The 12579-nt window shown below is 45.2% G+C and overlaps 2 protein-coding genes across 10 annotated transcripts in view; one reads left to right on the forward strand and one right to left on the reverse strand.

The window, feature by feature from the left end:
* lnx1 (ligand of numb-protein X 1) overlaps nucleotides 1-991 on the forward strand; it is a 47353-nt gene extending 46362 nt beyond the window's left edge. For both annotated transcript variants that reach the window (XM_088919316.1, XM_088919325.1), the window contains one exon: nucleotides 192-991. In XM_088919316.1, the coding sequence (XP_088775442.1) occupies nucleotides 192-327 (136 nt within the window). In that variant the 3' untranslated portion in view covers nucleotides 328-991. The remainder of the gene's footprint in view (nucleotides 1-191) is intronic.
* Nucleotides 992-1861: 870 nt separating this feature from the next.
* fip1l1a (FIP1 like 1a (S. cerevisiae)) overlaps nucleotides 1862-12579 on the reverse strand; it is a 36403-nt gene continuing 25685 nt past the window's right edge. For all 8 annotated transcript variants that reach the window (XM_088912167.1, XM_088912409.1, XM_088912084.1 and 5 more), the window contains 4 exons: nucleotides 10827-10882; nucleotides 8925-9144; nucleotides 2956-3099; nucleotides 1862-2231 (listed from right to left, as the gene is read on the reverse strand). In XM_088912167.1, the coding sequence (XP_088768293.1) occupies nucleotides 2084-2231; nucleotides 2956-3099; nucleotides 8925-9144; nucleotides 10827-10882 (568 nt within the window). In that variant the 3' untranslated portion in view covers nucleotides 1862-2083. The remainder of the gene's footprint in view (nucleotides 2232-2955; nucleotides 3100-8924; nucleotides 9145-10826; nucleotides 10883-12579) is intronic.

The following is a 12579-nucleotide window of genomic DNA, read 5'->3' on the forward strand; positions in this document are numbered from 1 at the left end:
GGCTTCTCCTGCGCTCTCATTTCCCCAAATATATCCTCAGCATGTGGAGGAGTTTCAGCTACTGGAGGGGGGTGTTGGAAAGCAGATACCCTTCAATCCTCCACTGGTTTAACTGCCACATGAGAGCAGGAGACGGGATGGTTATTTCTGACTGAAAATGGCCTTCTGACACCCCTCTCTGCTCCCCTCAGGTGCGGCGACCTGCTGCTGGAGGTCAACGGGAAGAGCACTTCGGGGATGACCCACACGGCGCTCGTCAGGATGCTGAAGGAGCTGCGCGGCAGGGTCACGCTGACGATCGCGTCCTGGCCCGGCAGCCTCCTATAGGAGGCAGGAGCCGGCCGGAGCCGAGCTGCCGCGGGGGGCTCCGAAGAGACGCCGCACAGCCGCCACTCGCTTTGCCTGGAGCTCACAGGGAGGAGCGCACCAGCACAGCAGGCCAAGCCACATCCCGGTACGAACGTCCAAAGCACTGTGCTGAGCAGCTCCACGGGTTCTGCTGTCCTGACAATCCAGGGGAAGCTGGGAGGGAGCACGTTGCTAACTACAGTTATAGGTTAGAATATGCATCTCATTGGACTCACGTTACTTACTGTTAATGTGGCTGTCTGAACATACAGATTCAAGCACTTGTATTCTTTTTAAATGGCCTTTTAAACAATACAGTGGGTCTTTTTATTGTCCGTACTGCAGTGGTTTCCATTTCATCATCTGTTGAGAAACGGGGGGACACTAGGCGATGCAGCTGCGACATTCTTAAACAACCTCAGTAGATGTGTTCTTAATCTGTGCAGATGTGACATTATCATGGAGGCCTTACTGATTTTCATACTTGTGAAAAACTTTTCTGTCTTTATCTGTGGAAGTTCCAATCTCTGAGAAGTTGTTTGATATGGTGTTTACTTCCAGTTGTTTTAATTGCTTGAGCCTATGTAATATATCTGATGCTAAGTTTGGTAAAAAAAAATAAAGTTCTTGAAAAGGAGAGAAAGCTGTGCCTGCCTGCTCCACACTCCCCTGCAGTTTAAACTTGTGGCTTCCAGTTTACGTGTCACTACTCATGTGGAAGATGGGTTGACATTGTCAATGACTTTGAGGAATTTGAATATGTGAATCAGGTTCACTTTGAAAAAACAGATGATAACTTCAAAAGCCTGTGATAACTACTGCTGCCCATCTGTGACAAAGGCTGCATGTGCCCATACACACACTATGAAGAAGTAACTGGATACTGCATGCAAGAAATTAAATGTGATATCAAACATACTGCATATGTTTTAGGAACACTCAAAAAACAAAATATTACAGCACACAGGCTATAGTGCCTGACCTTGTTTTTTCAGTTTTACGGCTATATTTAATACTTAACCAAAGAGGTCAATCATTACCAGCTCCCTTTAATAGAAATTCTGATTTTCTAGTATGGTCACAGTCTAACAAACTTCTAATGATATAAATATAAAATGATTTTGTTGTCAGGGGCAGTAGGAATAGCTGTATCAGTTACTTTAGCTACAAAGCAAAGCAAAATATATTCACAAAATAAAAGTGATCTGTATCTGCTGTATTTGAAGGTGCAGACTACATAAACTGAAACGTTTTAACAGCTTTATTGTGCTGGTCATAGTCATACACAATGTTTCCTTAAGCTGCTAGCAGTTCAAAGACATTTAATCGAGCCTCGTATTTAGTTTTTCCATGAGTGATCTAACTGTTAAAATAACTGAAAGGAAAGAGAAGAGGGCTCAGTACCACGCCAGAAGGTGGCCTCTTGGTGAGACATGCAGTGGTTTAACTGCTGCGGTGTCCAACACTTCCAGCCCAGCACAAACTGACCGAAAAATGACCGCTAACAAAAAAATTATCAAAAGCTCGCTTTTTTTTATTCGACAAATTATCATATTTTCATAGTGCTTCATGCACCAAAACAACAAAATATTTTAATACAAGTCTGAGGTTCCGACCAGTGTTGAAAACTTCCCAGAATTAAGAAATAAAACTGGTATCTTTCCAGTATTTGTTTTTGATAACGTTAGAACTTAGTAGCACTCGACAGGATACAAACACAGCCCCCAGCCCCCCCTCACTCCAGGCCGCCGGCTTCGGAGTTCTCCTGCTCCGCGGAGTGCTCCTCTCCTGCCGGCTTCCCCTCGCGGCTCCTCTTGGACTTCTTGTGCTTGTGCCGCCGGTGCCCGTCCCCCTCCTCGCTGTCGTGCCTCCGCCTGCTGCTGCTGTGGGGGCAGAGCGAGAGTGCGTGAGCGAGAGTGCGCGAGCACCCCATCACCCGCACCTGCACCATTCCCCGCAGCCGAGAAACCGCCTGCCCCGGTCGCACCCCCCGGCTCCGATCTCCACCACAAACACTTCCGGCTGCAGACCTTTCAAAGCCTTACTGACACGCTGGCCGTAACGCACATCTGCAGACCTCGGCAATCACGACACACCTGCAGTGTCCTGATGTCAGCGTGAACAAGCTCCGGTGGCAGGGCAGTGATAACGCGCCACTGCTGGGCTCCAGTTCAGGCACGGAATACTGGACTCATCATTAGGAACAGTTTTCCAAAACAGACTTCAAAAGTCCAGTGAATTTTTTGTCACGGACACCAAGCGGAGTGCCTGGTTCAGAACTGGGTTGCTGTAAACATGCTTCCCTGCAGACAAGGAGCTCCTAGTTCCTGACTATGGAACAGAACATCTGAGCAGCCCAGCGTGAAGACTAAGCCCAGCCAGTGCAGCACCCCATCGCCCTGAAGGAAGAGCCCCCCTCTCTGTGCGGCACCCCGTCTCCCTGAAGGAACAGCTCCCCCCCCGTGCAGCGCCCCGTCTCCTGAAGGAAGAGCCCCCCTCTCCGTGCGGCGCCCCGTCTCCTGAAGGAAGAGTCCCCCTCTCCGTGCGGCGCCCCGTCTCCTGAAGGAAGAGTCCCCCTCTCCGTGCGGCGCCCCCAGCCCTGCGCACCTGCGAGAGGACTTGTGGCGGCTCTCCTCTTTGTCCCGGTGCCTCCTCTCCCGGTGCCGCTCCTCCTTCTCCCGGCTGGTCCTCTCGCGGTGACGGTCGTAGCCCCGCTCCCCGTACTCTCGGTACCGGAACCGCTCGTCATCGCTGAGGGCACAGACACGCAGCAGAGAGAGGCTTTCAGGCACAAACCAGAGGCCAGTGCAAGGAAAAGTACCAGGTCACACCTTTCACTACGTGTGCAAGCAGTTCTGGTGGCTGTATGCCAATATCTGGACCAGGAGTGGGAGCTTCCAGCTTTCCAAAGAAGATACAGTTCGCAATTTCGCCATTGAAACGGACACAGGTATTCTCCCCGTTACGTGCCATTCGCTTCACGTCTGAACGGATCATGAACACACTTCCTGCACTAAGCAGGTGACAGTCGATTACTGATGCACACTTCTGCAGCACAGGCTCAGCCAGAAAATGACATGGCTGTGAAGGACTTTCTTTAGCTTCAGAGAGTAATCAAGCCTTCGATCTTCAGCATCCCTGTCACTGCTGAACTCACACAACTGCTCCCAATCCAGGTGGAGACTGGGAATGTCTCGCACTAAAGAACGTGAGGGTCTGTCCTTATTCTCATAACAGTGAAGACCCCTGAAATGACAGAGCACCAAGACCACATCGGTATGGAGCAATTTACCTTTATTTCTGCCGATTAAAAGAAGAATAACTTTGCACATTTTAATGTATCACCCCAAACTCAGTTCCTGTTCGGGACAACCACACAGGGTCACCAGTCCCTTATTCCTCAAGGGAGCCAGTGGAGGACAGCCAGAGCAGAGAGGAGTAAAGTGGTTTCAAGCACAACACACTAAACCTCTTAACTGCTACTGAGCCTAACAGTCTGACCAAGGGATAAGCTGTTTATCAGTTCTTAAAGGAATTAGAAAGAAGCGTCGAAGATGATAATGGCTTTCAATCAAACCAAGCTGTACCACATGTATAACTATTACTGTCCGACTAGTGTCACTTTAAGGAATACACAGACTGCTCCTGCCAAATTCAGACAGGAAACTGAAGAAACCTAATCATCCTTACAAGGGGCCTGAAAGGGGTATTTGCTCACTCTGAAATTAACAACGTATTTCTCCTTACACTGACAGTGAAATGTGCTATAGACTCTCTACTTTTTTCATCACAAAAGAAACTGGATCTAGAACAATGAGATCCTATCCACTGCATGTTCTGATCACCTAATACAACTGTGCCACACAACCACTGCAAAGGAAAGGCATCACTTTCATTTAAAGCCAGCTGGACAGTGTCCTGTCCTCAAATATTGAAACCACTTGTCTGTAAGCATGTACTCTATGCAAACGGCCACTTCACTTGCCTGACATCAGCTATACATTACTAAGACAAGTGCACACCAAATGGCTAAGCACACGGATGCACCAAACAGCTGGAGACTCCAAAAAGAAAACTGAAAGACTTTAAACTTTCTGCAATTAATAAGTTTGCTACAGATCTTTACATAAATTACTCAGACAGATCTCAGACAGACCCTGTCCTCCAGGGTGCATCACATTCTATAATTAATATCTTTCTCTTTTATTTTCTTTATAAATTCAAGATATAAGTTGTAAAACTGTAATTTAGCACAGCGATTTTCTTTAAATTGGAAAGAAACATCTTTAACTCGTCAGTGATTAGACTGATAAAATATTCAGATAATGAAGTGTGATGTGATCCTTTCTCATCTTGAGTCTCTGAACCTGTGTTTCAGAGTAAAAATGATCACTTCACAGCATAATTCATAATTTTTGTGCTGTAGAAACTTCTTGTACTGAGTTCAAGTGAACCTATCAGATTAATTTGTGGTTAAAATTTGTTCTTGCACTGCTCAGCAAAAGTACATCATAAAACACTTCTCTCACAAGCAAAAAATTAATGAGATGAAAAATAAAATCCCAAACCTTTTACTTAACAAATCATATAGTTTAAACAGATACTAAAGAAAAAGAAACAGCTTCCCCTAAGTTTGTACATACTATCAAAGGCACTAAATAAAACAGATTAAAATATTTTTACAGAACACTTAAAACGAACAACTTCAATTTTTCCAGTAAAGGTTTCAAACTGGTAGCCAGTCCGGCATGTTTCAGAGCACTGCAGGAGTAATGGAAGAAGGAGAAGATTTCCGATTGGAAATGATTCCTTGCTTGACTGCACATAACATTCACAGGGGATTAAGAACATTGTACACAACTATCTGCTGTGCACATGCTTGCTCTCGATTTCCTGCAAGCTGGCGGCCTGTGGCTATTTTCTCCGCGCTCTGAAACGTGCTGCAAACGAAGAGACTGAAATAGAAAGCAAAGGGGAGACAAGTGGCAGACGGGTTTTAGGAGAACAGAAGACCCTTCAGCTGAACTTCCTGTTGAGCGGAGATCAAACACCGAAATGTTGAGATTGTAGTCACAAACAAATGATTCACTTAATGCAGAACAGCGACAGAAGATGTTGGTGGGAAGTGGGTGAATGTGTGGCAACTACCCTGTTCCCAAGCACACCTGCGACGGGTCACTGCTTTCGTGCTTCTGGGGCTTACGAACAAGGGTAGCCAGAACTTTTTCAGTTCACTGAAAAGATTGCTGTGTGTCTGCCCAACAGATGGCCAACGAGTGCCAGAGTAGTGTTTTGTGAACATGCTAAAATGACAGAACATCTTCCCTTCCAGAGGTGGAAAGGTAAAAGAAGAAATACAGAGTAAAAGGGCATATTTTGGGGTCCCCTTTTTGGTAAAGGTGCTGGATGGCCACGGGTTCAAGCCTGGGGCGAGTGACTAGTCGAATGTAACCGTGATTCTCCAAGCGATCAAACATAATCGGCAGAGGACCTTCAAGAGCAGATCAGGAGTAGCTGTCCAGGGTACTCCCAGCTATTGGAGACATAGAAACCCCTGTGGCCTCCCAGGCGCCTACAGGCAAGAGGTTCCGTCTGCATGGGGCACATGTCTCTGCCAGTCAGCGGTCCCTGTCCTCATTCCGTCTTGTGTGAGGCTGCAGGGTTCGTAGCCGACAGCCAAGACAGCAGAGATCATGTGAAAAATGTGTAAATGGCTATTCCAAATTACGTGCGTATAACAAAAATAACTGGTGATTTGTGAAGTGTGCTTAAAAAAAGTTAGGATTATTTTCTCTATTCGGACCCCTGTTCAGCATCTCAAAGCAGTCTTCAGACTCTTAAACTTCATTTGAGAGTGAAAATGACTTTCCTCAGCAGGAATAGGGCCGACATGGACATTTACAAGACCGTGAAGTGGAATCGCTGTGCTTCTAGTATTCCGGAGTGGGAAGCATGGTGAACAGGTTTTAGACATGGTCAGCTTGAAGGTTCTGCCCTTCTTTCTGGAGGTGTTTTTATTAGCCTGTGCTAATCCATTAATCTTCCTGCCTTACCTGTCACTGCCAGGCCCCCTTTCCACCCATCACTGCAGTTTGAGCGAGCAGGTTTTTCAGATTAAGTACCTCTGGGCACTTGCTGCAGCCATGTGGCAGCAGCTTTTCTGCAGATGGCAGAAATTTTAATCACATAAAGACCTGAGCCCCAACCACTACCACTCCCTCTCAGCTCTGATAATTCTGGCAGGCAGACTCTGGAGAACCTGGAAGCCATTAAGGTTCATTTCAAGGAAGTCTTGAATGACCAGCTCTCTTTCTCTGGCCGCGGATCAAGCTGCCTGCCAAACAGATGTCGAAGCTGGTCTGGCTGTCGTGCGCTGACCCTGTAATTTGTAACACACAAACATCTCAATGCGCTGTGGTCGACATTGCCACTACAGCAAACTTCAACAGGTGGGCGCGTGTAATATTAGTGGAATGAGATACACACAAAGGCTACCGTCCATCCACAATTAAACATGCAACAGGCAAACAGAACAGGGGGCATGCTGTATTTGGCACTGGGCTACAGAATGGAAACTTAAGGTTTAGACAAAGTCTGCCTTGATAAATTTACAAGCACCTACCTATCAGAGACTAGAACCAAAGAGAAGTTAATGCAATCCATAGATGTGCAGGTGACATGGATAAATATTTAGGTTACCAAAGGAAAACATTTTTAATGTTTTCATTATGAGGGATTTTTGCAGCCTCAAGAAGCACTTACATGCAAAGATAAATTAGAAAACATGAGCTATCATAAATCATGCAAAACGAAGCTTTCATATTTTACAAAAGGAAACAAGCTTTGGAAGGAGTTTCATTCACCCTTCCTTGGAAAAAAGGAAAAAAACGTTTTGCAGCACCAAGCAAGTATGTCTGATTTCATGACATGAGGATCCTTTTTCTTTCTGATAGCTGCACAGCCCATTAGACTGGTTTCATTCGTGCACAAAGCACTAATTGCGACAGCTGCACTTAAATCTTGGAGTTGCTCTATTTCAGCAGTATACCAATCACTACACTCTTCTAAGAGCAAGAGCGTGCTGGCATCATCTGCCAAGACCTAAACTTGCATAGAGATGGAGAGATGAAAGGTTAGGGTAACACTAGGAAGCCCAGCTGAAACTGGCCCATTCAGTGTTTAACTTCAGTATCTGTGCACAGGTTGCAATGTGTCTTATTGTTTTTACTAAACAGTATAACACTATGAACCTCAAGGAGCGACAACAAAAAAGATCAAGATAAAGACAGATCTTCACAAAAGTGTCATCAGAACAAGATTTTCATGTTTCTACAGTCATATCAAAGCAAGTCATCAGCAACTGATCGTGAATTAGTTGTTTTATGTAGAATGCCTTTAATAACCTAAGTAGGGATCTTTGGAGGTGACTATTTCTATGACAGACTGGTGTAAAACATTCAACAAAAATATTGATTCCACCTCACTGAACAATATCAATGGAAGACACGCTGCAAAGATCGCAGGACAGATCCTCAGCTGGTCAGGATCCCACAAACTACTGAGCTACCTGATCCTGAGCACATCCCCACCTCTGCCTTGCTTCCTGTCTCGTGTTCATGCGCCTGTGAGTTTAAAAAAAACTAAATTAAGGCTCACATGCCCTTGAATTCTACTTAGAAGATTAAGATTTGCGATGTTCCAATAATTTCTTTAGTCAATTTAGTCAATTATTTTAAAGTCTTTAGTTTGCCTTTTCATTTTTTATTGACTAAGTGTTTTACACCTTCCAAAATAATCAAGTGTGTCATCATATTATTAACCTCTCTCAGATGTGTACGTGTGCCACTACCAACGATTCAACACAGGCCTGTCAGGAAGTTGGTATGTAACCTAGCTGCTTCACTAAGAATCCTCACAGCGTGCCTTCCATATACTGTCACAGTAAAAAACTGTTCCTCCCCAGTGGATAATTCCAGCAGAGTAATATCTGCTACACATCTCACCTGTCGTTCCGGAAATCACATTCCCAAAAAGGAATCCTGAAACATTACATGATCCCTGGAGAAAATAAACTTAAAAACTTAAAAGTGGGGCAGGAGCGAGGAATTCAACATGAGACTATATCCCAGCAGGACCTCGAAATCAATCTCATATCCAGGACTGTACAGACTGAGCCCCAGCCCTGAACGTATTTCCAGTCAGCTAGCCAGCAAAAGGGTTTCTGAAAGTGAGCTGCAATACAAGACAAAACTTAAGAGAACAATGCACAGGTGAGTGTGTGGGGTTATTCCCACCAGCCTGAATCCCCGGACACAAGCTGTGCACTGTGGTGTATACTTGCTAAACCACATGGAGAAAAGAAGCCTTCATTTGAACCACACAGCTGCTGAGGCAGGGTGCTGGAATTGACCACATTTTTTGGAATGCTGAATTCTGGGAGTTCACTGGGACACAGGTGCATCCTGGGACTTACCTGGCAGGGGCGCATCTTCCCTGCTTCAGCCTCCCTCAAGTGCGCAGCTCCCCCGTGCCCCCCCCCCGCGGGCAGCTGCAGCCCCCAAGCCGGCCACACTGACCTGTTATACGCCATGGAGGCGGGGCTGTGGTCCCGGTCGCGCTCCCTCTCCCGGTCCCGCTCCCGCTCCCGCTCGTGGCCTCTCTCCCGGGGCCGCTCGCGCTCCCGCTCGCGCTCCCTCTCCCGCTCCTTCTCCCTGCGGGGGTAGTAGTCCCACTGCTTCGCGCTGTCCACGACGGTCGACCAGGTGGGAACTGTGCCGGGGACGTGGGAGTAGCTGGCTGTGAGACGCAGAGCGCGGCAGCTGTTCAGAGGGGGGCCGAGCTCCAGCTCCAGGGCCGTCTCGCGCTGCCCCTCGCACACCCCCTCCCCCCCCACGGGCACCCCGCCCTGCCGCTGCACTGCTGCCTCGACCGCAAGGAAAATCAGCAGGTTTCACAGAACACCAGGTATGGCACGCGGGGACTCCGACTCCCAACTAAAGTCCAACGGTAGGCGCTCAACAGCTCCGATGAACAGGCCGTACATTCTGTACAGCACATTGCCAAAGACACACGAGAGCCCCCGCACAGAGGGCTTGCGGAGAGGTGAAAAGGTGAAGAGTGGGAGCCACGTGTCTTCATCCGAATGGCGGCACGCCCGAGTGGCTGGCTCGGGCAGCAGCTACAATACACAGCTGTGCGCCTGAAACACGAATGTCACCCGCTGTACTGATCGTGAGTCCGACTCGGCCCTGCCCAAGCTGGCCTCAGCCGGGATGACAGTGAGGAGTCCTGCAGTGTAGATGCTGCTAAGTACCTTCTGAATAGCAGGCTACAATCTTCTATCAGAGTGTCTGTTCACGAAAACAGACATCGCTGATCAACCTGCAGCAGACCACAGACTTAGGGAACTGGGAACTGATGGATGTTTCCACTTCAAAATTAACTCACAGCTACTATTTTGAATTCAGAGAGGGAGCATAAAGGTAAACACTTGATCCCTCAAAACAAATCCAAGTTGTTTATCTCCAGTTAATGGCCAGTATCCATATTATATGATGAATATGCTGCTAACTTTAAAGGATTTAACTAAAAACGGAAAATAATTGTTCTGTCTCAATCGGTCTTGATTTGCATAATGTCAGCTTCCAGAAAAAACAGATCCCAAATGAGGCATGACTGGCGAAGCAAAAGCTATCCAAATGATTCATAGCTGTTCAGATATCAATCTCGCAAAAATATTCCTTTTAGAATTTTTTCTTTTAACATTTTTTCCAACTAGAAAACGTTTTTTGAAATACATGCACTGATGTACCATTATGCACCATGTTAAACCTATACCTAATTAAATCATTTAAGCTATCACATGTCTGTGAATGCACTTTTGCTTCTCTCAATAACAGCTTTTCTCTTCACCTGAGGTCAGCACCTTCCAATTTAAATGAATTAAGAGTCCAGCAGAAATACTGGCAAGTTAGCCGTCGACAGTTCCAATTTGAACTTGTTCCTTTGCAGCCTGCACGCAATCGCAGCTGCAAGCTCAAATGTTTCAATGTGGTGATTTTCACAGTTGAAAGCTCAATCAAACGCAAAGCAATGTGTAATGTGTATTCCATTTAAACTACAGGCATGTGCTGAATCAAACAGTTCTCACAATGCCTCCGTTGCCTTCACTACATCCATATGGCAATTTTACCAACTTTACATGTCTGAAGACCCTTTAATTCCTAGAGAGCAACAACAATGAACTGAATTTGCATAACAGTTACAATTACAGCTCATCTGCATTTTCTCACGTCACTCAGTGACCTACTAAATGTTCCCATCAGGACACAGAAAATGAATATCCCTCCAGGTGTCGTTCCTACAGCTGATCCTGCACTACTCTGAAGACTTAAACAAGCAGATGCGGGCGTTGGGTGCCGCAGACGTACAGCTCACTGAACACATTTGGCAGCCTTTTAGTGAGGGTTAACACTTACCTGCAGAAAAGGGATATGGTGGGACAGTGCGGCCATCATAGCTGGCAGGGTGTCCACTGCAAACAAAACCACAGGAATAAACACAATTAGCGCAAACTGAGGCCTGTTAATTTTATTTTTAAATATTTAACTTGCAATTATTCCCATGTGTACAGCTGGGGAGGGTTTCCAGGAGCGACAGGATTGAAGTGCTTTGCTCTTGATCTGAACCAAAACTTTCGGGTTAAAAGCCCAAAGCCCTTGCCTCCTCTCTACAAGACCAGTCTATATTATTCTCGGTCCACGCTATGGATGCATCGGCTTGAGAGATCCAACAGTAACATTCAATTCCTTATGGACAACAGATCCAATTAAGTTATTGGATGGCACAGTAAAAAATGACTCAAATGCAGCCTCCCGCAGTTTCCAAATTTTAGCTGCAATGTAGCTACTAAATATATACCTACTGTATTCTTCACCCTGCGAACAACATTTTCTCTATATCAAACAAAGCGTCTCCATAAGCAGAGAACCGAGCGCCAGTGGAAAATATACGTGGAAGCTGTGATTCTAGACAGACCCGCCAGATTCATGGGACTTTATCAGACTATTTAGACTTACTGTGCGCACACTCGTTTCTTACATTATGCATTATTTGTGCAATCAATATCTGTCATGGGTCCAAAATGTGTGGAAAAATCTCAGGGTGGCACTGAGAAAGCAAAGAAAGCACTTAAAGCAATAAACATGGCACAGAATATGGAAATAATTAAGCGACTGGATGAGGGTTAGGGATCAAAAGACATTTCTGTTGCTTTGAATCTGGCTGTTCTGGTCATTTAACTGAATGTAGTTTATGAAACCAAAAAGTCCCAGTTTTGTCAACTTATTTACCAAAGTTATGCAGCTAACCGAGTAATTTGAGAAATACCCCTTTTTTGGCTAATGTGATTTCATTTCTTGTTTTTTGCTTTGTATATGATGTTCAGGTGTGTTTATATGTTTGAGTTATTTTGAGGAAAAAACATGTCGATGTTATTGGCTTGTGTCCTATTCTAGTGTCTGGATAGTGTTGGGTATGTTAAGTGGGTTTTTTTTTTCATTTTAAATGTAAAAATTTTAAATTTTCTAGCTAGAAAATTTAACATGGGATCCTATGGGAATTATATAAACAGTTTTTAAGTTAAGTTTGTCAACTGTGTCATGACTGTAGCTGTGATTGCTGGGTATATAATTCCAAGCAGGATCACAGCATGATATCACTAGAAACAATAGATATCACCCTCCTTTTCGCACCTCCACAACGTGAAGTTACAAGGTTCTGAAGAATAATGAAAATATTGTGGTTTGTTTACATTTTTAAATTTCAAAAAATCTTTTAAATTTTTTTATAGCCGCCACATGGTTAAGCATTTGTTTCAGGTAAAACAATTAAACCTCCTTGATGAACTCATAATGAACTCTTCAAAGTCATGAACTACAAACATCTGAGTTTTTCGGGATATACAGGCTAAAAAAAGTAATTAGTTTCCATCCAAGACAATCACACACGGCAGCCTGCATCAACAGCCAGACGGCTACAGGTGTCTAGTCTATTAATTTAAATCTTAAAAACAGTAAACTAGGGGCAGCAGTCTTGTAGCTTAACGATCAAAGGGCTTTTCAAACTTCAAGGCAGTACCTCTGAGCTGTTTGATGTGACTGGCACGATTTCAAATCGCAACATGCAGCTCAGATCCAAGAATGTTATATTACTGGCACTGGCAGAGTCACC

The sequence above is a fragment of the Atractosteus spatula genome, chromosome 1, assembly GCF_055471065.1.
Source record: "Atractosteus spatula isolate fAtrSpa1 chromosome 1, fAtrSpa1.hap1, whole genome shotgun sequence".
NCBI classification, from domain to species: Eukaryota; Metazoa; Chordata; class Actinopteri; order Semionotiformes; family Lepisosteidae; genus Atractosteus; species Atractosteus spatula.